Source organism: Muntiacus reevesi, chromosome 19 (genome assembly GCF_963930625.1).
Source record: "Muntiacus reevesi chromosome 19, mMunRee1.1, whole genome shotgun sequence".
NCBI lineage: Eukaryota > Metazoa > Chordata > Mammalia > Artiodactyla > Cervidae > Muntiacus > Muntiacus reevesi.
In genome coordinates, this window is record NC_089267.1 from 10,865,797 (window position 1) to 10,888,951 (window position 23,155).

At 39.4% G+C, this 23,155-nt stretch overlaps 1 protein-coding gene across 41 annotated transcripts in view; it reads left to right on the forward strand.

Moving 5' to 3' along the window:
- Positions 1 to 23,155, forward strand: part of RIMS1 (regulating synaptic membrane exocytosis 1) — a 592,480-nt gene that overhangs the window by 515,248 nt on the left and 54,077 nt on the right. For 22 of the 41 annotated variants that reach the window (XM_065911744.1, XM_065911753.1, XM_065911751.1 and 19 more), the window contains one exon: positions 4,862 to 5,097. The exons of 14 other annotated variants lie outside the window; for them this stretch is intronic. In XM_065911744.1, the coding sequence (XP_065767816.1) occupies positions 4,862 to 5,097 (236 nt within the window). The remainder of the gene's footprint in view (positions 1 to 4,861; positions 5,098 to 23,155) is intronic. 5 more of the 41 variants (XM_065911756.1, XM_065911757.1, XM_065911752.1 and 2 more) reach the window with 1 other exon arrangement.

Here is a 23,155-nt window from a genome sequence, read left to right on the forward strand (position 1 = left end):
AGAGCAGGAGCTCTTTTCAGTTGATATCTGTCTGCTCAGACCAGTATTCCTAAGGTACACAGAAAGTGAGAGACGTTTTTCACCAATTGAAAAGACTTTTTTAAACATGCAGAGAAAACTAGTAGTTCCAGTTTTACCACTTGAGATAGATGGAAATGGACACAAAAACCTAACCCCAGAATATAAAGAGCTGTTCTTTATTGTGGACAAGACATTTTCTTGAATGATGTGAACTTTTGTAGCATACTAACAGACAGAAAAACCAGATTTTCTGTCATCTGCCACCCAGCTCTCAATACATCTCTGAGATCTTCCATTGACCCAATTTCATCCGTAGACAGACCCTCTATTTTTGCTGCCACTGGCCACAGACAAAGCAAAAGAAGAGCCAGATTCACCAGGAAGCAGAACCAGCAGCAAACAAAACAAGGCCAGAGTTAAGAAGAGAAAACAGAGATTGAAAGTAATGTTCTGTTGTCTCTTGATATTAAATCCAGGAGCCAGAAAAAGGCATCACTGGGCTCAGAGCATTCATGGGGCGCCCTGCCCAGAGGTCCAGCAGATATCCATCTGGGCATTTTTACAGGATCTCCAACACTCTTGAAACATAATCCCCAAATTTAAAACAGTTGTCAGAAAAATATATAGGAAATGTCAGAATTTTAACTCACTAGTGAGCAAACCAACAGAGTGTCATACTGGTTCCTCAGATGATGTGCATATAGACACAGATATACAGTCATTGCGGAAAAAAAGAGAATGCTGGGACATTATCCAGTTTGATTCCAACTGGATAACGTTCTCTAGCTCAATAAAACCCCATCCTTTGGAGTTATCCTCACTACAAAATAATGATCACTTGCTCCTTATAAGTTCTTTTCAAGTTAACATCTTTTTTTGTTGTAGTTCAGTCGCCTAGTCATGTCCGACTCTTTGCGACCCCACTTTGTAACATTTTTACAGAGTTGTAAAATTTTTGGACTGTAATTATTATAAGAGTAAATAATAAGTCAATAAATATTCCATTCCCCCAGAGAGTCAGATACCTTTAGGTCCTTGGGATGCTTATTAGATAATCCTTAAATATGGCATTAACAGGTGAAGCAGTTTTTTGGGTTTTTTTTTCTAATCTCATTTCCAAGTTTAGATTTTTTTTTTCTTTACTGGAAGGATGCAGGTATTACTCTGAGCAACTGGGTAATTGGCACGCCCTTAATGTATTGTGCAAGATTAGAGAAGACAGATTTTTCATTGGGTTGAACACATTTTTGAGAGCCTTATCAGACAAACCCAAGCAGTTCACAAGTAAGGTACATAAATTTAGAGTCAAGGACTGCGATGAGGTGGAGAAAACCCGTGAAAATTGGCAGAACATAGAAGAAAGTAAAACTTGGAACCAGCTGAGACACCTAGAGAGTCGGTTGGCTGAAGTTACGGAGGTGTGGGGAGCGGGGGTCGAGACCTCCAGGTTTAGTGATGAAAGAGAATGAAAGTCTTGCCAGGAGGCACATGGTGGGAAAACCTATGAGAATAGAGTGTCCCAGGATCAACAGAATCAAATGCTTTGTCGAATACACGATGTATGAAGATGTCAAAAGGATGAGGACTGAAGAATAGTAGGATTTTGCCATGCGGGGTCATTGTTTGATGAGAGGAAAAGGCCGTATGGATGAAGTGCTGATGTCAGAGCCTGGTTTTGCTTGGCTTAGGAGAGAATAGGGAGAGAGGATGTACAGTCCAGAGGTTTCAGCACAAAGTCAGTAACTAAAGGAGAGTCTTCCAAAGGAGGAAGGAGGGTGTTTTGTTTGTTTGATCTTTAAAGATGGGTTGTGTCAGCCTGTTTGTATAGTGAGAACTCACTTATTCAGCTTCAATTTAGGGGCTCCCCAGGTGGGTAAAGAATCCACCTACGAATACAGCAGACACAGGAGACGTGGGCTGGATTTGATCCCTGGGTTGAGAAGATCCCCTGCAGGAAGAAATGGCAACCGTCTCCGGTATTCTTGCCTGGAAAATTCTATTGACAGAGGAGCTTGGCAGTCTACAGTTCATGGAATTGCAAGGAGTTGGACACAGCTGAGCAAAGGCCGGAACTTCACTTTACTCAGCAATGGGAGGAATGCTGCCAATGTTTAGTGTGTGCTGACTTTAAGTATCCAAGTCTTAATGTGACCGGTACAAAATATAAAATGCAGGGGTGGGAGGCAGCAGTCAGTGCTCGACAGAGACCCCCAAAAAGCTTTAAAAGGCAGAAGGCCTTCCAGGGCATCTTGAAGGACTCAGGCACCTCTAAAGGACAGGAATCAGTTTTTAGATGATGGAAGCAGAATAAAGGAGAAACAGGTAAACAGATAAATCTGTGTTAAGACTCTGACCTTCCCACTGGTTTAATTGATCTAGTTGGTTAGACCCAACTCCAAACCTCTCCCTTCAGTTAGCTAACAGAATTGAAAACTGTAAAAAAAAAAAAAAAAGAAAGAAAGAAAGAAAATGCCCTAACATGTTCCATTTGAACATATGATGCTCTAAATTCTTTAGGAAACTATTCAGATCACATAATATTGATTTTTAACTTCTATTTTATTTTTTGAGGAAAAAAGAAATGTGTCTTGCTTATTACTTTTAACATAACTTCTTAAATCACCCCCCACCAAAAAATGGTAATTGTTTACTGTACAGATTTATCTGATTTTTTTCAGAATTTTTATTTGTTGACATTGTAGAACATTTCATTGCTGTAATTAATTATCCATGAAAAATTTGTGAATCTTCCTCATTCATTGGATACATTTTCATAATAGAACTGTTATAGAAAACACCTTCCTGTTCTTTCAAACTTCTCTATAACCTAAATTACACCATCTAAAATTTAGCAATAGTATTTTTGTGCAGGGATTTTTAAAATACAGATTGAGAGTTGTGATATAATCCTGTTTTCATGAGAATCACGTGGAGAAAAAAGGTGTGTGTTAGTTTATATGTACTTTACAATAAAGGTAAAAATAAAATCCCTAGAAAAGAGGGTTTCAGTAACCACTATGGAGAGTGTGCTGAAGAGACTGATGAGAGATGAAAAACTATGGATTTCCAGTCACAGGTGTTTGATTGAAGATGGATCTTATAATGGTGAAATTGACCAAATCCTGTCATTTCTGTATATCCTTCAGCAGACTCGTGTGAATAAAATAGTAGAGAAATCAGACACTAAGAGAGGACTTGAGCAGTATCACAGAGTTAGGAAATGCATTCAAATAAATTGGCAAGGACATGAAATAAATCGGCGATAATATTTACCTGAAAAGGAAGTCAACTAGAGTTGGGTATATAAACCTCACAGAAATCAGTGTTAAATTGATCATGTGTAAAAGTTAATGTTTGGAAAAAGAGACTGCATAAATTGCATAGTGGAATTGGCGGGTTTGCAAATCGCTTTAAAGAACACGTGGCTTCTTGAGAAGGTGATTAGAGTAAAGGGAGACAGTATGCATACTTGAACACTGCCAGGTGCATGTCGACATGGACCGATTCAAGAAACAGCCAGGGTTTAACATTCCAGGTTATTCTGGTCAGATCAGGTCGGTTTCCGTTCACCGTCTCTGAAGGGATCCTGAGGTCCAGGCAGTCCTCTGTTTTCCTTGCCTTCTGAGCCCGCATACCAGTTTTCCTTTCCGCTGAAATGCTCATTGTGTGTGTAACCACAGACTTGTTATGTGATCACCAAGGCTTTCTGTTTTATTGTTTCTCATCGTATTAGGGTCTATTCTGGCTTGTATAAGACGTGTCATCTCTTAAGCTATATTCGATGATATATTTAGTATTTCCAGACAAGCAATAGAAAATCCAGATGGTGGTAAAGGTCTTGGGAGTCAGTTTTTGCAGATATTTTAAGGGCACATAAAATAAGAGGGCTGTTTCAAAGATATAAAACAGGCCTTTGTGGGACCAAAAAAGGATAGTCTATGTTAATAACGTAAATGCATACACAGCACGATTAAGATAGAAAGAATCCTATCCCCTGGCGACCTCTGCCCTGCTTCCGACTCCAGCTTACCGACACACCTGTGCTTGGACAGGTAGAGAGGTATGTCCATTAACCTTCTATGGTGCTGAAATTCTGAGCAGAAATTTATTCATTTGGGAAGGAAGTCCAGTGATTTAGTCAAATACACCAAGGTAAGCTCAGGACACAGACAAGTAAGTTTTGCAGAAATGAACAAAAATGGGAACATCTGGACCCAGAACCTGTGGGTTTGAAGAGTCCAATGATGAAAATGAGAGGAAACTTGTGTGGAGGAGATGGACCAAGAGGGGCTAAGATGGACCAGAAGGGGAGAGGCTGGGAGTTTTGCCAGATTAACAGTCTTTCCTGGGTTCACTAAGCCTCAGAGAATAAAAGATGTGCCCATGAGTTGGAATCCCAAAGAGAAACCAGCACAAACGCTGTTTTCATTTTTTTTTAAACCTTGTCGTGGGGCAAATTCAGAGTATCCATTTTTAACAATACTTTTCCCTCAGAAATGCATATGAACTTTTCTCAGTGACTGAAATATTTTGACTTTTCCCTGACAAAACTGATCAGTTACATTTACTTCCCCATCGCTAGCATCTGTTGCATTTCCTTCTCCTCTCTTCCAGGAGTTGATAGATGACTCTGTTGAAATGCTTGTTCAAGCTACATCCAGTAAACATTTGACGGTGGTGGTGTAATCTTAAGAGTATCCATAGCTGTAGGACTACTGCTCAGCTGGCTTTTCACTCTAGAATTTTGCCTGGATTATTTCAGAATGAATGAGATTTAGAGTTTCAGTTATGCTGACCTGTAATTTATGGATGCATATATGTTTTTACTTTGTAAATATAGTTCATTTACCCCTAAAATGCAAGGCAGACGGATGGGGACTTCCGGAAGAGCCATCACCAAGAGCACAAGCATGAGCGGGGAGATGTACACACTGGAGCATAATGATGGCAGCCAGTCGGACACAGCTGTGGGCACCGTCGGAGCAGGTGGGAAGAAGAGGAGGTCCAGCCTGAGTGCCAAAGTGGTTGCCATCGTGTCACGAAGGAGCAGAAGCACGTCCCAGCTGAGCCAGACAGGTGAGTGATGTGAACTTAGACATCTCAAGTTCTTACTGGAGAGACGGAGTCGATCGTCATGCTGTCTCGTGATGGGCTTTGCAGTGTATCGATTCTTCTTTGTGAAGAATGTTTTATTTCTGTTTCTGGAAACCTGCTCCACGTGTGAGTTTATTCTTCTTTTCTGTACAGCTGTCTAACAGGGTATCATTTGTCAACCCTAAAGTGGTCAGATGTTCTCATTCAAGTGAAAAAAAAAATTAAGCCATGTTTACAAATATGCAAGGAAATGCAAAGAAGTATTAAAGAACCAAATTGAAATGCAAGAAAAGCAACAGGATTCTCCTTTTCAAAATGTTCCTTAATGCAATTACTTCTAATTTAGACTAACTCTATATTGTTATAGAAAAGAAGGTCAGTTGTGCAACTTGAAAAAGTGTGTGAATGCAATAGTTGGACTGTGATTGCTATATTTTCAATGCAAGTAAAAATCTAGTGGTTATTTTTACTTTAGAAAAAAATGGGTCAGTGTATTCATGCAAAGAATAATGTTTTAATACAAATTTGAGTTTCATACATTTTCTACTCCTTATAAATCTTAAAAGCTTTATGTCCACAAGGTATATAGAAGAAAGCAAACGCAGAAGGGAGAATGGTTATTTATGTATTCTAAAATATAAAAAAACCTGCCTGAAATTATATAACATTTGATCTTACATATTAGATAATTCATTACTAGGCTGAGTACTGCAGAAAACCGAAGGTAAGTGAAATATGCAACTGATATCAATTGTCAGCACTTGTTTCTCCTGCCATAATCTTAGTTCCATTTTTTGTTCCTTAAGAGTGAAAGTCTTATTGCAAAATTTACTTATGCTAAAAGTAATTTGCTTATGCTAAAACACTTTCATGAAATGCTTTTTTATAGTTAACTTGGTATCCTGGAAACTACGTGTTTTATATTATGCATTTTACTGGACAAAGTAAAATAGAAGTTGGAATTTTTGAGCCATTCAGAAATTGAACTAGCGCACATAGCTGTTTATCAGAGCAGAGGTTTGTCTTTCTGAAAATCATAGGATTAGAAAAGACCTACTTTAGCCGGGGTCTAGGAGCTGCCTCTCTGCCATCCCAGGGGGTTGGGCTGTTCATTTTGAAGGAAAATCATGTGTCTTCCTTACTCCTACTCCTTACTCCTTAGGAGCAGGAGGTGTTTTTTCATTTCCTTTGCTTTTTTTTTTTTTTTTTTTTTTTTTGACGCTGGTGCTTAGTAGTTTGTAGGATTGATGTAATAAATGATCCTTTCCAGTGTGGGGTGTGGATGGACTTTGACCATCAGACTTCACATCACTTTATTACTTGGATGAAATGGAAATTCTCTTTAATGTCCTTCTAGGGAAGCAGTGTTTGCTGCAAGTTCTGGGATGGCTTATCTTCTTCCACGGCTTCCACAGTCTGTCTCTTCTCATTCCCCCATAGTTAGTGTGAGTGGAGTTACCTTTTCTTAGAGTAAAACACAGCAATAATTAAACATCAGAATTATACCTGAAGCACTGCTTTGCAGGTAATAGATTCAAATGAGTGCCACTGAAACCCTCAACCCCTTTAGTTTAAATTTTATCCCAATTATGGTCATTGCTGAATTTTGAATATCTACCTCCCAAAGTTGCGTTCTTAGTAACTTCCACTGAATACCCTGGCTTCAGAGATCAGGTTTCAAGGCAAGGGGCAAAAAAGATGACAAAGCCAAGATAACGAAATAGTTCTATTCCAAAGTGACTGAGGAATGAACTTTGACTTGCCCTCTGGGGCTTAGTTTGCCTGTTTAGTGGGTGGGTTTGACCGAAAGTCCACCCCTGAACTTCCCAGGTGTAGGAATTGATGTTTCTTCTTCTGCATCATGATTGTGTCTTACATTTGGTAACCTGCTTTCTCATTCTTCTTCATCCTCCCAAGGTAACTGACCAGTGGTGACAACCCTCAGTTATCTCTCCTTGTTTCAGTGGGTGGCCTGGTTCGTCTCCCTGTCGCTTCTTTTACAAGTGATTATATTACAGTGGTTATATTTTCTCTCTCCTGTGAAGAGTCACCAAAATTCAGAATTCTTATTCTAAGAAATCGTGTTTTTTGTTGCTTCAGCTGCTGTGTGAAAGTGAAAGTCACTCAGTCATGTCCAGCTCTTTGCAACCCCATTGACTATAAAATCCAGGGGATTCTCCAGGCCAGAACACTGGAGTGAGTAGCCTTTCCCTTCTCCAGGGGATCTTCCCAACCCAGGAATCGAACCAGGGTCTCCTGCATTGCAGGCAGATCCTTTACCAACTGAGGTATTAAGACTGTATATGATCATAAAATTTATTTTTCCATATTTGTCCTCCAAAGAATTATTCCTTAATTTTAATTTCTTATAAGAAACCCCTTGGATGGCGTACTTTAAATAAGTGGAACATCTCCACAAATCTGAATTTTGATGCCTTCCTTTCAGTAATGCCACAGTATATATAGTTACAAACCCTTAGAATAGTTTTCTACTTTTTAAAATGTTCCTTTAACTCGCTTTCCCCCAGGTCCGTCATTCTAGAGAAAACTATGTGATATTTGCCCAATTTTAAGAAACATTATTATATTTCATTTAGATGTCTTTAGTGTAAAGTGAACCCAATAATTACAGACTGGTGAGGGTTTCAGGGGGCTTCTAAATATATGCATAATTAAGACAAATTTTTAGTATTTCATTAAAATATAGTTGATTTACAATGTTGTGTTAATTTCTGCTATACAGCAAAGTGATTCATCTATATATATATATTATAACGCATGTGCGTGTGTTCAGTCAGTCAGTCATGTCAGTCTCTTTGCAACCTTATGGACTGTAGCCCACCAGGCTCCTCTGTCCATGGGATTGTCTAGGCAAGAATACTGGAGTGGGTTGCCATTTCCTCTCTGAGGCAGATTCTTTAACACTGAGCCACCTGGGAAGCCTAATATTATATATATATATATATATATGCATATATGCATATTATTTTTCATATTCTCTTCCATGATGATTTATCATAAGATATTGAATTTAGTTCCCTGTGCAATGCAGTAGAATCTTACTGTTTATCCATCCTATATGTAACCATTTGCATCTACTAATCCCGAACTCGCAGTCCATCCCTCCCCAAGTTGCCTCCCTCTTGGCAACCACAAGTCTCTCCTTTATATCTGTAAGTCCATTTCTATTTTGTGAATAAATTCATTTATGTTGTATTTTAGAGTCCACATATAAATGATATCATATGTTACTTTTCTTTCTCTGTCTTACTTCAGTTAGTGTGATAATCTTGCAGTCCAACCATGTTGCTGCAAATAGATTTATTTCATCCTTTTTTATGGCTGAGTAATATTCCATTGCATATATGTACCACATCTTTATCTGTTTAGCTAAAACAGATTGTCTAATGGTGTCAGTTAATCAAAGATTTGGAAGAAGAAGGCAGTGTTATGGAATAAAACAAGCTGGGTATTCTGTGGAATAGAATGTATTATGTTTAATGTAAATGTCTTCTTATGTTTATAAAAAAAAAAAAAAGTTTAAGGGTTTCTATGGCAGTGAGTCTCTGGGATCTTCCCCAGGCACCACTGCCACACAGATGATGGATATTCAGGGAAACATGAAGCAATCAGAAATAATGTTTAACCAGCTCTTTTTAGAATGGGAGATTTCAAGTGTGTTGTTTTATTTGTTTTTGTTTTTATAGCCACAGGTTTGCTCAAGGAGTTTATTTGCTTCTTTGTTCAAAATCAAGTAAAATTTATTTGCAAAAACTGAAAAGCATAGTAAATTATATATATATATATACACACATATATTTATGTAGTAAATTATATATGTGATATGTAAGTATATTACATTTACTTTGCACTTATATGTTACTTGCTGTGCACCTCAATATATTTACTGTGCTCTTCAATTATGTATAATTATTTATGGTGAATATTTCAAGTATAAACAATGTTAATATTTTAAAATCACCTTTAGCACAATATGCATAATGGAAGTAGGAATTTTTAAATATATTTTTTAACTGGGAGAGTGATATAAACAGAAATGTTTCCAAAAATGCTACTGCTCATGAATGGCTTCAAACCTCCGGCACATAACTCAAAACTTGTTCAGTGTGCAGCATCTGAATTAGATTGAAAAGGGTATAAGAAGTGGAAGGAAAAGGAAACTTTAAGGAAAAGCCCCTGATCCAGGAGTGTTTTGGAACCGAATGGAGCTCTGGTTCGCTCAATGTAGGGCCAGGCTTTAGGATATGAGTGGGACTTTGGGCCTAAAGTAGATATAGCCTGGCCTTTGTAGCCTGAGGTTTGCCTCACTAAGAATGAAGGCTCTTCATGAAGAGCATCCTTATGTACACCCTGTATTTACCAACACATGAAGATGATTGTGGTGATAGTTATCATGATAATGATAAGTATTCATATATCTAAATGATTGAAACCAGGATGTTTGCACTTCTAGAGCTTTTTCCATGTACCCCTAAGTTATACAGGTACAGGTGTGTGTGTATAACTGCAGTCCATGATTGGTGACAAAAACATTGTAATGAGAACTTTTAGCTTTTTTGAGGAAGACACCTATAAATGTATAAGTATTATCAGCTTTAGAAGCTAGAAACTACTTAATTTACTTTATCATATTATTGAATATCTGTCTCTCCAGGACTGTACCAGGAACAATGGGTATTTCAAAATTTAGAAGCATTATTCCCAGTGGACAGAAATCATTCACATTTGAAATAAGCAAGAATCGAAGAACTCAATAAGAAAACGTAAAGCCAGATGCCAAATGTGATAATATCCAGTGTCATTTATGTGTATTCCCAAGGGAAGTAGGAAGACAGATTTGTCAAAGGACTGAATTTCTTAGGATAAGAACACATGCAGAATTGGCAGCTGATTATAGTCTAGACATTTAATGTAATTATTACTTGTTATATCATTAACAGCTGATGATACTTCATTAACTAGATTAATATCATCTTTTCCTACATACTGGCAGGATTTTGGTGGTTTTACATTGATTAAATTATGGAAAATGTCACAGGACTTTGTTATACTGTCAAATAATCGAGTTAATTATCATGTCCTAAGACCATACTAAAGAAGTCACTTCTGTGTTCCTTTAAGAAGAGATATTTTGTACCATTCCAACATTTTCCACCATCCACATTTCTGTTTCCCCTGTGCAAACCCTTTATTTCAAGACCTGCTCAAAATCCTCTTAATTCATCTCATGGTGTTATTTCAAGATTTTCTAGTCTCTTTTTCCTCTGAATTCCTGTAGATCCCAACTTCACTGTCAACATGTTGCAAACACAAACACTCTGGGGCCATTGCCATGAGCAAAGCAGTAAGAAAATAATGATTAAGAAAAACTCTCACCTGGACACAGATAAACAAACAAACAAACAAAAAGCTTCAGTGACTTGAAAATGATTCACACTCCCTCTGACGGAAATCTGAGTCTATATATAATGCCATTTCATGCCAGTCAGAATGGCTGCTATCCAAAAGTCTACAAGCAATAAATGCTGGAGAGGGTGTGGAGAAAAGGCAACCCTCCTACACTGTTGGTGGGAATGCAAACTGGTACAGCCACTATGGAGAACAGTGTGGAGATTCCTTAAAAATCTGGAAATAGAACTGCCGTATGACCCAGCAATCCCACTCCTGGACATACACACCGAGGAAACCAGATCTGAAAGAGACACGTGCACCCCAATGTTCATCGTAGCACTGTTTATAATAGCCAGGACATGGAAGCAACCTAGATGCCCATCAGCAGACGAATGGATAAGGAAGCTGTGGTATATATATACACAATGGAATATTACTCAGCCATTAAAAAGAATTCATTTGAATCAGTTCTAATGAGATGGATGAAACTGGAGCCCATTATACAGAGTGAAGTAAGCCAGGAAGAAAAACACCAATACAGTATACTAACGCATATATATGGAATTTAGAAATATGGTAATGATGACGCTATATGCAAGACTGAAAAAGAGACACAGATGTATAGAACAGACCGTTGGACTCTGTGGGAGAAGGCGAGGGTGGGATGTTCTGAGAGAACAGCATTGAAACAAGTATACTATCAAGGGTGAAACAGATCACCAGCCCAGGCTGGATGCATGAGACAAGTGCTCAGGGCTGGTGCACTGGGAGGACCCAGAGGGATGGGATGGGGCAGGAGGTGGGAGGGGGATCGAGATGGGGAACACATGTAAATCCATGGCTGATTCATACCAAAGTATGGCAAAAACCACTACAATATTGTAAAGTAATTAGCCTCCAACTAATATAAATGAATGAAAAAAAATTAAAAAAAAAAAAACTTCCAGCCACACTGTGCTTCTTCCTCTTGTCCTGTGTTACACCAGGGTGAGTGGAACAGGGCCCAGGTCCCCATGGACTGCACCGAGTCCAGAAGCCCAGCTATGCCTGCTTCTTCTGCCTTCCTGACCCGACACATTTAATGTCATCTGTTCTAGGCTCAGACATTTCCAAAAGACTGAAGTTTTAGGCCTGCCTTCCTGCTGCCATTTTTCTTCAGAAATCCTGAAGCAAGGAAGCATAAAATAATTTTGTGGCAATTATTAAGAGGCCAATATTTTGCGGAAAGGGGAAGAGAAAACACTGGAAGAAAAACACAAGATGTGTATCAATAAATTGCCTACCCTATGAACACAATTTGGCTGAAGCAAAGAAAGAGTCATAATGGGACATATGTTTTGCAAAGAAGATTGGAGCCAAGTCTTGAAACCATTTAAAGGACTCTGCTCAGTATTTTTATGAAAAGCTTTTAGTTGAAAATAGAAGAAAGAAAACTGTGTCCCCAGAAGCTTAAGTGGAAGCAAGATGTACAAAATAGTGAGGAAGCAGAAAGGTCAGGGTGAGGCTAGTGGATGAAATGGAAAAATGTGACGTAGGTAGAAAAAGAGCCATAAAGAGGGACAGGGATGAGCTTGTTGTGATAAAGTAGGGGCCCAAATGGAGAGAGGACAAAATGAGAGACCCACATGTAGGGGTAACTGGTGAGGGAATGGGGGTGGGCAGGATTCAGGGAAAGAGTGAGTGAGCAACAAGGAGAAATAGACCCGAGGGAAGGGAGGGTTTCCCAGAGCAGCTGCTTAATCCCCAGAAGGACGAGGAGACCAGGAAGTGAGAACAGACCGCTGGAGTTTGCACCTGCAGGGTCGCTCTGCCTGGCCCAGTGGGGAAGGACAGGGGTCCTCAGTGTGGGTGGCTCGCCAGGAGGGAGACCGTTCCTCTCTCCATTCTGTCCGCGTTTCAGCTGGAACCACCATCTCCTAGATCTGAGATGGGACTGCTGAAGATCAGGCTGGAGGGTTGACAATGAGTCAGAGCAGGGATTCCCCAAAACCCTAAAACCTATCAGATGAATGGTGCTGAAAAGATGAGAGAGAGGGAATTACTACAAACTTATCTTCAGAAGGCATCATGAAGGGAAGAGCTCAATGTGAACAGTCTGTCTTTGATTCATTATACCAGCATTTATTGACTATTTTTCATGTACCAGATTGTCATCAAAAGGGTGTTAGGAGCAGGTAAAGTGTATGTGTGTGTGCACATGCATGTGCATGCACGTGTCTCAGAACAAAGGGGATCTGGGCATTTTTCCCAGATGACATGTGGAAGAGGTACCTCTGGGTGAAGATATGGAAAAATTTGAGATACAATACAAAAAATTTGAAGTATTGGAGCAAAATTCCAAAGAGCAAAGTAGTTAATTTGAGGACACAAGGTTATTCTTGGAGAGCGGGCAAGATGGCACTGTCCCTGTTTGCTAGACAAAATGGTTAAAATCCAGAGTATTGCAGTGGGATTCCTGAGTAGTGAAGGAGCCTGTGTCCAGGGCGATACAGGTAGAGGGAGGGTTCAGGGTGAAGAGCGTAGTAGTGAGATGGTCATTTGCATGGATCAGACTATATCCAACCTGTGCTCACGTTCCTGAATTTGGTTGACAGAAGTCTCTAAAAGTAGCTTTAGAAACATCTCCTAGGTTTCATGTCATCCCTGCAGACTTGTGATTCATCGTGGCTGTTCTTATATCTCTCAAGTCATCCCCAGAGTTTCTGCATCTCTGCTGTCTTCCCAGGATTTCTGCAGTCATTGTTGAGTCTTTGAGTTCTTGTGGATTCTGACATGAGGATTGGTTGAATCCAGACCCATTTTGGAAGTTCACTGTCTTGGGATGCCATCTGCTCCTTAGGTGACTGTCTCCATTGTGAATATTAGTCTCACTGGAGAAAAGGGAAGTCCTGCCTTCTCTCTTATCTATAGATATTCCCCTTCCCAAGGCAGAGAGCAGACCTTATTCTCACTCAGAATATGGGTCAGGGGACTTCCCTGGTGGTCCAGTGGTTAAGACTTTGCCTTCCAATGCAGGGAGGACAAGTTCAATCCCTGGTTGGGGAGCTGAGATCCCACCAAAAATCTAGAACATAAAAACAGAAGTAACAGTGTGCATGCATACAGTCAATCAGTTGTGTCTAACTCTTTGCAACCCCATGGCCATGGACTGTAGCCCATCAGGCTCCTCTGTCCATGGGATTTACCAGCAAGATTACTGTAGTGGTTTGCCATTTCCTCCTCCAGGGGATCCTCCCTACTCAGGGATCAAACCTTATGCATTGGCAGGCAGATTCTTTACCACTGAGTTACCTGGAAAGCCCATGAAATGTAGCAAATTTAATAGAGACTTTGAAAATGGTACACATTAGGGGAAAAAAAGAAAACTTTAAAAAAAAAGAATATGAATCAAAAAGAGTTTTTTTTTTTTTTCTTCCTTTGGCAATTTAGCTCAAGGAAATTATTTCATTACCATCATGGGGATGAAAAGAAACATTTCAGAAGGCCCATAGAGTATTAAAAGCTGTATAGATAGAGTTCATTATTCTACAAAATCATATGGGTTAAAACAAGTATTCTAAGAAGTTTTAGCTAGACTTAAGGGTAGTTCATTTTAGAATAGCTTAATAAGAGTTAATGAATATCCAAGGCATATCTCTAACTTCTCAAGACATAGATAGAAACTAACCATAGTACCCTTGATCCATTGTCAAGAAAATAACAATATACACAAAACTTGAACTGTAATCCACTTATCCCTAAAGGAATAGTTCCTGAAAAAGCTAATTTACCCATGAGCTCAAGGCGTTATTTTAAAATTTATGTTGTTCGTAGTCAATATGCGTTCCAAGAAAATGTCCAAGTTATTAAATGCTCTTCTGCTTATCTTTTTCCAGTTTTCCTCTTCAAAGCCACACAGTTAAGACAAGTCATAAAATAAACCATGCACCAGCTTAGACCTCATACTTTATTTACTTGGAGAAAATGATTGTCTTACATTTGCCTTAGGACTTGTTTTTAATCTTTCCAAGCTATCCAATTTACCAGAATATTCTGCATGGTTTAAATCCAGTGCTTCTTGGTACATGTTCTCTGCCTGTTCCTTTGCACAAGCAATTATAGAGCTGGAGGAGAGGGGCCACAGTGATTTTATTGGACAGTCTAAGGAAAGTTTTCTTGATTCTGCTGAAGTTAATACTGGAAGCAAAACATTTTTACAAAGAATGGGCATCCCCCCTCCACAAAGTTTCAGAAACTGAGAGCTACTATAGATGAAAATCTTGCTGAAATTGAGGTTCCTTGTCTGTGCCTCATTTAATCATTTAATAGTGCTAGGGAAGCATTCTGAGGAACGTCATGTTTCATGTTCTTTGTTTCCTGAACGCACGGTCCTGGTGCCAGAAATGATTTTCGGTCTGCAAAACCATCAGATGAATGTAAGCATGAGTTCTTTTATTTACTGCTGCTGTCTGGCTTAGGAATTCACTACTGTTAATAGAGATTTAATGCTGCAAGAGTAACTCATCTGCATCAAGAGATGCCCTAATAAGGATTCATAGTTTTAAATACACACCGGCTGCTCTATTTTTGTTCTTTTCCTTGCTCTGAACTATAAAGTTTGGTGTGGCTAATAGGTAGATACACTTTTAGTTTGATTTGGCAGAAAATAGTGGAATTCATTTTTATAATTAATTTGAATTTTAGGACTTGGAGGAAGAAAGAAATACATTTATTAAGTGACTTAAAAGCATAATACTAAATATACCTTTAATTATAAATTCCTTTAATTATAATTATAAATTCTTGTTAACCGGTACTAAGGTAATTTTTACACATGAGATTAGTTTCAGAATGGATGTTCTAAAGTGTTTCAGGTAGCTTAAATGTAACAAGAAATATGTCTGGTTATTTTTCCAGATGACCAATTTCAGTGCATCCTCATCTAATGCAGACTGACTTTCAATGAAGATATTTTGATTGATTTCTTTGCTAATGGTTTTTTTCAGTTTTAAACCCAAAAAGAGTAAAAAGAAGATTCATCAGATTCCTGTAGTATCACCACTTATTGCAAATTCACCGCAAAAATATTAGGAGTGTGTGATTAGCTAATCTTTTATGCATTTTACTACTAATATTGATGACACCATCAGCAGTTAAAGCTATTATTTATTAATCACCATCAGCCAGCCGGCATTTTAATTATTTTCCATATATTAATGTCTGTGGTTCTCAAGACACAGCCACGAGGCACTATTATTATTGACACTTTATGGGTCTCATGACTTGTCCAAGGCCAAACAACCCTTAGAAGTTCAAGTAGAACTTATGTTCATAACCACTTCACTGTAATCTCATTCAACTTCATACACACAAGAGAAATACCTCTCTTTTTAGCTTTTTAGAAACAATCATAGTTTCACAATATTTCATTTTGTTCTTAAATATGACCTTTTTTTTAGCTTTTAAAATAATCTGTATTTAGGATGACCACTAAAGAAGGTTTGTCTAGGGTTGATTTGGGAAATGGTGGACCAGTATAAAAGGAATCACAGTGCTTTGTATCTAGGAGTCAGTGGCTCAGAGGATGGGATGTCAGACATGAGACATGAGACATGTGTGATGTTGCCTTTCAAGGAGAGTGATTGTTGAGGTAAAACATTATTTGTCACTTTGGTCCAACTTGCAGTGGGGGCAGTGATTGGAAGGGGTTTTTGAGGAGATTGGGGGTCGTCAGCATATAAATGGCAACTGGGGTCAGTGAATGTGCTTAGGGAGAAAATGCTGATCTATTTTCTAGATCCTCTTCCAAATGGGAAGTAGATGTATAAAATAGAAGAAATCAGAAAGGGGAAGGCCTTTCTGAGCCTCAGTTTCCCCAGCTCTGAAATGGAATGGTAAACCACACCGACCTGAGAATACTGTTGAGACGATTAAATGAATATCTATGTTAAGAGTTTAGCAAAGGACTTGGCACATGAAAAGGAATCAATAATAATAATGGTTAGCAACTTTAATAACTCTGAGAAAACAAAGATAAGGACAGCAGGCAGAGAACAGTGTCGATGGTATTGCTCATGGGCTGGAGAAGACTGGACTCTTTCTGCATCAGTGCTTCCGAAGTTCCTCCTGTCCGACGCCCTCTGGGGAGCCAGTGGGGTCGCAGCACTGACCTCAGGTACCTGCCTAGACGTGGTTGCACGTGCCACTCTGCGCACACAGCGGGCATCTGTCGGCTCCCTGACCTGCAAGGCCTCCTCCCCGGACCTTTACCCAGCCTCTTCTATACAAGGCCTGGGGTCAGCCTGCTCTGGCCCACAGCCTGTGTTTTTTAATGGCCCATGATCTAAGCATAATTTTTCTGTTTTTTTCAAATGGTTGGAAAAAAATCATAATATTTTGTGACTCATGAAAAGATGTGAAATTCAGGGTTGGCATCCATAAATACAGTTTTGTACAGGTTTTGAACACCAGGTTTATACAGGTGTTCCCTGGCGGCTTTCATGCTAAAAAAGCAGAGACCATGTGGCCCGTACAGCCTGAAATATTAACTCTGTGGTCCTTTAAAAAACAAGTTTCAGGATCATTTTTATAGACTCCATAAAAATATATATTAATATATGATACATGTTTTTCTTGAGTGGGATAGGAGGTGGGAGGGAGGCTCAAAAGGGAGGGGATATATGGATACTTATGACTGATTCACATTGTACAGCAAAAACCAACATGACTTTGTAATGCAATTATCGTCCAATTAAAATTTATTATTATTATTTTATTAAAGAAAGTTTTATGGCTGTTGCTCCAGCGTGAGAACTCAGTGGTTCTATTGGAACAAGACCTTTTCTATAGTTCCCTAAACAGGGTCTCTGCTTTTCAAAGGCCGTTGTTAGTTTACACTATTACACCATGAACTTTGCTTTTTCCTCCCTTACTCATGCGGAGGTTACATTTATACGGTGGGCCCATCGATATCATCTGTCATCAGGTCAATGAGTCTCCAAAATGGAAGTATATCTCCGCAAGGGTGAGAATCTTTAGATCTTCAACTTTGCTCTAAAAATTGATCCCTGATTTAGCTGCTGACATAAAGTAGTAAAAGCACTTTCCCTCAAAAGCACTTCATTTTCAAAGTTGGGCACTGAGGGACTTGGTTATTTCATTGGTGATTACATGCCCAGCATTTAGCACATGGCCTAGCCTGGGCACACGCAGACTGTTTGGAATGAATGGAAGTTCAGAAAGAGTTTTCTGGATTCCCTTTCTTCACAAGTCGCTGAGTCCTCCTCACACTCCGGTCTGAATTCTGCCTACCCAGTTTCCCCAGACTGTTCTTACTAAGGTCCCAGAAAGTCAACGGGCATGAATTTGATTGGGAGAAAATTTAACTTACAGTAGAGGTCACAGGTATTCTGCAGATATAAACTGAGGAGATGTGTATAATAGAAAAATGTTTATGAAGATTATTTATTTATTTTTATTTGACATGACTAAAGGTTTCTCTTACACGTCACTTCCTTACTGACAGTGCCCCAGCCAAACTTACCTCCCTTCAGTTCACAAAACATACCTTAAAGCCTCCTTCTTTGTATCTTTACAGGTGTTGCAAAGTTCTTTTTTTAAAATTAATTTTCATTGGTATATAATTGATTTACACTCTTGTCTTAGTTCCTGTGGAACAGCAAAAGGAGTCAGTTAAACATGCACATATATTCATTCTTTCTAAATCCTTTTCCTATGTAGGTCATTACAAAGTGTTGAGTAGACTTCCTTATGTTATACAGCAAGTAATCTGTTATCTATTTTTTATATATTAACGTATATATATCAACCCCAGTCTCCCAGTTTATCCCCCATCCCTTTATCTCCTGGGTAACTACATTTATTTTCTGTGTCTGTGACTGCTTCTGTTTTGTAAGTAAGTTCATTTGTACCATTTTTTTTAGCCTGTCAAAATCCTTATCTGCATCCAGGTCCTACCAAAATCCCAACCTCCTGTTGGAGCTAAAAGTGGTCTCTGAACTCCTGTAAGATTTTTCTGGTTCTCCAGTGGTGTGGTTTAAGTATTGCTCTGCCTTATAAGTGTCTGTGGAAGTCCCACTCGCAAGATGAACTTAGAAGTTACCCAAGGACAGTTATCCTGCAGCAGGCGTGTTTCCCCAGGGACGGTTATCCTGCAGCAGGCGTGTTTCCCCAGGACGGTTATCCTGGAGCAGATGTGTTTCCCCAGGGACGGTTATCCTGCAGCAGGTATGTTTCCCCAGGGACGGTTATCCTGCAGCAGGCGTGTTTCCCCAGGACGGTTATCCTGGAGCAGATGTGTTTCCCCAGGACGGTTATCCTGCAGCAGGCATGTTTCCCCAGGACGGTTATCCTGGAGCAGATGTGTTTCCCCAGGGACGGTTATCCTGCAGCAGGTGTGTTTCCCCAGGACGGTTATCCTGCAGCAGGCGTGTTTCCCCAGGACGGTTATCCTGCAGCAGGCGTGTTTCCCCAGGGACGGTTATCCTGCAGCAGGCGTGTTTCCCCAGGGACGGTTATCCTGCAGCAGGCGTGTTTCCCCAGGACGGTTATCCTGGAGCAGATGTGTTTCCCCAGGACGGTTATCCTGCAGCAGGCATGTTTCCCCAGGACGGTTATCCTGGAGCAGATGTGTTTCCCCAGGACGGTTATCCTGCAGCAGGCGTGTTTCCCCAGGACGGTTATCCTGCAGCAGGTGTGTTTCCCCAGGACGGTTATCCTGCAGCAGGCGTGTTTCCCCAGGACGGTTATCCTGCAGCAGGTGTGTTTCCCCAGGACGGTTATCCTGCAGCAGGTGTGTTTCCCCAGGACGGTTATCCTGCAGCAGGCGTGTTTCCCCAGGACGGTTATCCTGCAGCAGGCATGTTTCCCCAGGACGGTTATCCTGGAGCAGATGTGTTTCCCCAGGACGGTTATCCTGCAGCAGGCGTGTTTCCCCAGGACGGTTATCCTGGAGCAGGCGTGTTTCCCCAGGATGGTTATCCTGCAGCAGGCTTCTTTCCCCAGGGACGGTTATCCTGCAGCAGGTGTGTTTCCCCAGGACGGTTATCCTGGAGCAGGTGTGTTTCCCCAGGACGGTTATCCTGGAGCAGGCGTGTTTCCCCAGGATGGTTATCCTGCAGCAGGTGTGTTTCCCCAGGACGGTTATCCTGGAGCAGGTGTGTTTCCCCAGGACGGTTATCCTGCAGCAGGCGTGTTTCCCCAGGACGGTTATCCTGGAGCAGGTGTGTTTCCCCAGGATGGTTATCCTGCAGCAGGCGTGTTTCCCCAGGATGGTTATCCTGCAGCAGGCTTCTTTCCCCAGGGATGGTTATCCTGCAGCAGGTGTGTTTTGCTCTCACCCAACCAAATGTCTTCACAGCAGGAGGATCTTGGATTCATGTGATGCTGACATAGTGAGAACAGCTCAGATGGTGACTCACTGATCCTTTAATATTGAGACATGCTATATTTAGTGGATAATTTTCAAAGGTAATTTTTCTTCTATGTTGAGTTTTGTTATTCTTAGGAAATCTACTCATCTTTTTTAATAAGTAGAAGTAAACTGTCTTTTCTTCTTCTCCCTACATTTCCCCTTATTTCTTTTATTGGCTTACACATCACTTCAGAAGCACCTAGGGATTGATCTGGATACGTTTTACTGGGCAATTCCACCTTTCTGCTTTCAAGTTTTAACCCTTCTACAAATAATTATAGATAATTATCTTTTGAAAGTTTTGAGACAGGAAATGAATTGTTGTGATGGTAACTTCCTTACCTTTACAATAAAAGTCAAATAAAGTAGCATTTTATTGGGAAATTATTGAGAGAAAAAAATAGGCATTGGTGACTTATGATGCTAGTTTTCAACACCCTCCTGTGTATATCACTCCATTTAATAAAGGTTTGCCTTTTAATCTTGTGAAAACACTTGGTAAGAAATGCAAAAATATCCATTTTTTAAAGAAATCTTTTTTTGGCAATAGAAACAGATCCTTTTATATATAATGGCCCTACTATAACTTCTTTGCAAGTCAGCTAGTGAATTCCTACATGAAAAATAAAACTTCTGATTTGGGGCCAGTACATTGTGATACTTATTATAAAATCATTTACATTGTAAGGATTCTTTTCTTATGAATAAAGAATGTGTGTACACACAATGATTAGTCATACTTATAGTGAGACTTAACAGACTTTATCTAGGACTGCAGGAGAAATAACAGTTAATATTCCAGATTCAAACTCAATTTCTTGGAATGTTTTTGAAAGTGAAAATAGCACATTCCTTCCACTCTTAATTTGAAACTCTAAAACCTCTGATGATTTATCAAATAGTAAAGTTAAATATCTATTATACTTAGGAAAGTTTCAAATGGAAAAGGTTATAAATTATACATAATAACTAAGTAAATTTGCTTTTATAACTAAGCATATACCTTCATTGAAACATTTTGCTATTATCTAATGAAGTAAAGGTGTATCAATTGAGAAATAAAAGCAAATTGAGGAAGATGTTAATTTAATACTTTTAGTGCTCTGAAATTAAAAGGGTAAGACAGAGTCCTTGATCTGTGTCCTTACATTCTAGAAACTGGAAATAGATGCAAAGCTGCTAATGAGGGAGAGTTCTTGAGAGGTGAACCTATTGATTTGAAGCCCACAGGAAAATACATCCAAGAGACAGTTAATTGACTTTAAGTGGTCTAACCTGCTGCTATAAATGCCAGTCTTATTTACATCTACCTCAGTAAATTCACCTAAACAATTACTTGGTTGTTTTTAAAATGGAAAAAAAAAGGAAAGGAAGGAAAGAAGGAGAAATAGAAAAAGAGTAAAAATTATTTTAAGGGAGTTACATAAAATTTCATGGAGATTCTTAGATATTCAGCAAATCATTGACCAAATAATACCAATTAGCATGTATATTGGAGACTTACAGCAAGATCAGAGAAGGGAAATTTTACCCCAAAGTAGAAATTTACTTTCAATTCTATCTTCTCATGGATGATTCCTTATTGTTTCTTTCAAAGTAAACACTCAAAAGTATTATGTTTTGTGAGGAAAACCAATCCACTTGTATGGATTATAACAATGATTTTGATATTTAATCTAAATTTTACAGGCAGAAACATGAAAGAATAAAGGATGATTTCAAATATATGTTAATGTTGCATTAAATGCATTGACCAGGGTGATAGAGCATTCTTTATTTCCAGAGTTGCTTGAATCTAGTCTAAGTACAGTTGCAAGCACTGTATTGATTTTCATTTCAAGGTGTGTGTGGCCTGAATCCCAGGTTCCTTGGTGAGACTGCCTGCACTCGAGTGGTAAAAACTCAGTGATAACGGGAGTCTGCCAGCTTGCTCTGCTTTGCCAGACCCCTCCCTGGGCTTTTTAATTCATATTCTGCACGTCCTAGATTCTCTGGCCCAGATAACATGGTCTGACAATTGGGTGCACATCTTTTCACTCTGTAAATGGCTTTGTAACACTATTCAGAGTAATGCCAGTTCTCTTACTCTTTTGTTCTGCTTTTATATTTTTAGAGTTGTCGCTCATCACATACCCTTTAGCTAAGCATTTCAGAAGAGCCTCTGCCCTTTGGAAATCTGCACTGGGTATTCTTCCTGGTCCACAAGAAAAGGAAAGCATTCCCCTTGCCCTTCATTTGTTTACAAGCTCTTTGACTGAGTAGAACATCAACAGGTGAAGAACTGCCCTCCCTTTTTATATGCGACTAAGCACACACACACCTTTTTGTAAAACTTTATAGTTTTATAAAGTCTTTCATGTTTATCATTGAATGAGTTCAAAATGCCTGAAAGATTTTAAAATCAAGAGTCTGGATCATATGAGGAAAGATCAGAAATGCATTCACTGAAGGAGGTTCCCAAAGAAAATGAATTTTAAATTGAAATGGGATATTAATACATGCTCTTCATCCCTCAAGCTTTCCATAAGTTTTAATACATTCTTAATATAATTTCCCTTCTTTCAACCCAGAATACAATTGTGGCGATTGAATACAACCATAAGGAGCATGAATATTTTGAACTGCATATGCATATTAATCTGTAAAAAGAAGTCTGTTTTAGCAGCTTATCATCCTAAGCATTGATGTTCATTTTTAGTTATGTTCTGCTCACCTCCCCAGGATAAGAAGAAACCATCATTTTTGTTTTAAGCTTTAATTTTTCCCCATCTTTATGTCAGAAGTGCTTGAAACCAGCAGATGCTCCCCAGTGAAGTTTAGTGGTGACTGTTTTACTGCCTCTTATCCCTGGTGTTACTCACATGGTGAAGAATCCACCTGCAGTGCAGGAGACCCAGCTTGGAGACCTGGGTTGGGAAGATCCCCTGGAGAAGAGAATAGCTACCCACTCCAGTATTCTTTCCTGGAGAATTCCATGGACAGAGGAGCCTGGTGCACTACAGTCCATGGGGTTGCAAAGAGTCGGAGCACTGGTGGTACTCCTGTGTAATGACAGACATTTATCCACTCCACAGAACTTATCACAAGGTCATCAATAGCTAATACAAGTGTAATACTTGTTCAGGCTGTGTCCTGTGACTGTTCCTGCATAAAGCCCTTGGTGTAGATGGTCACAATCATCTCTCTCAGCCATCTTGGGAGATTGCTCTGACATAA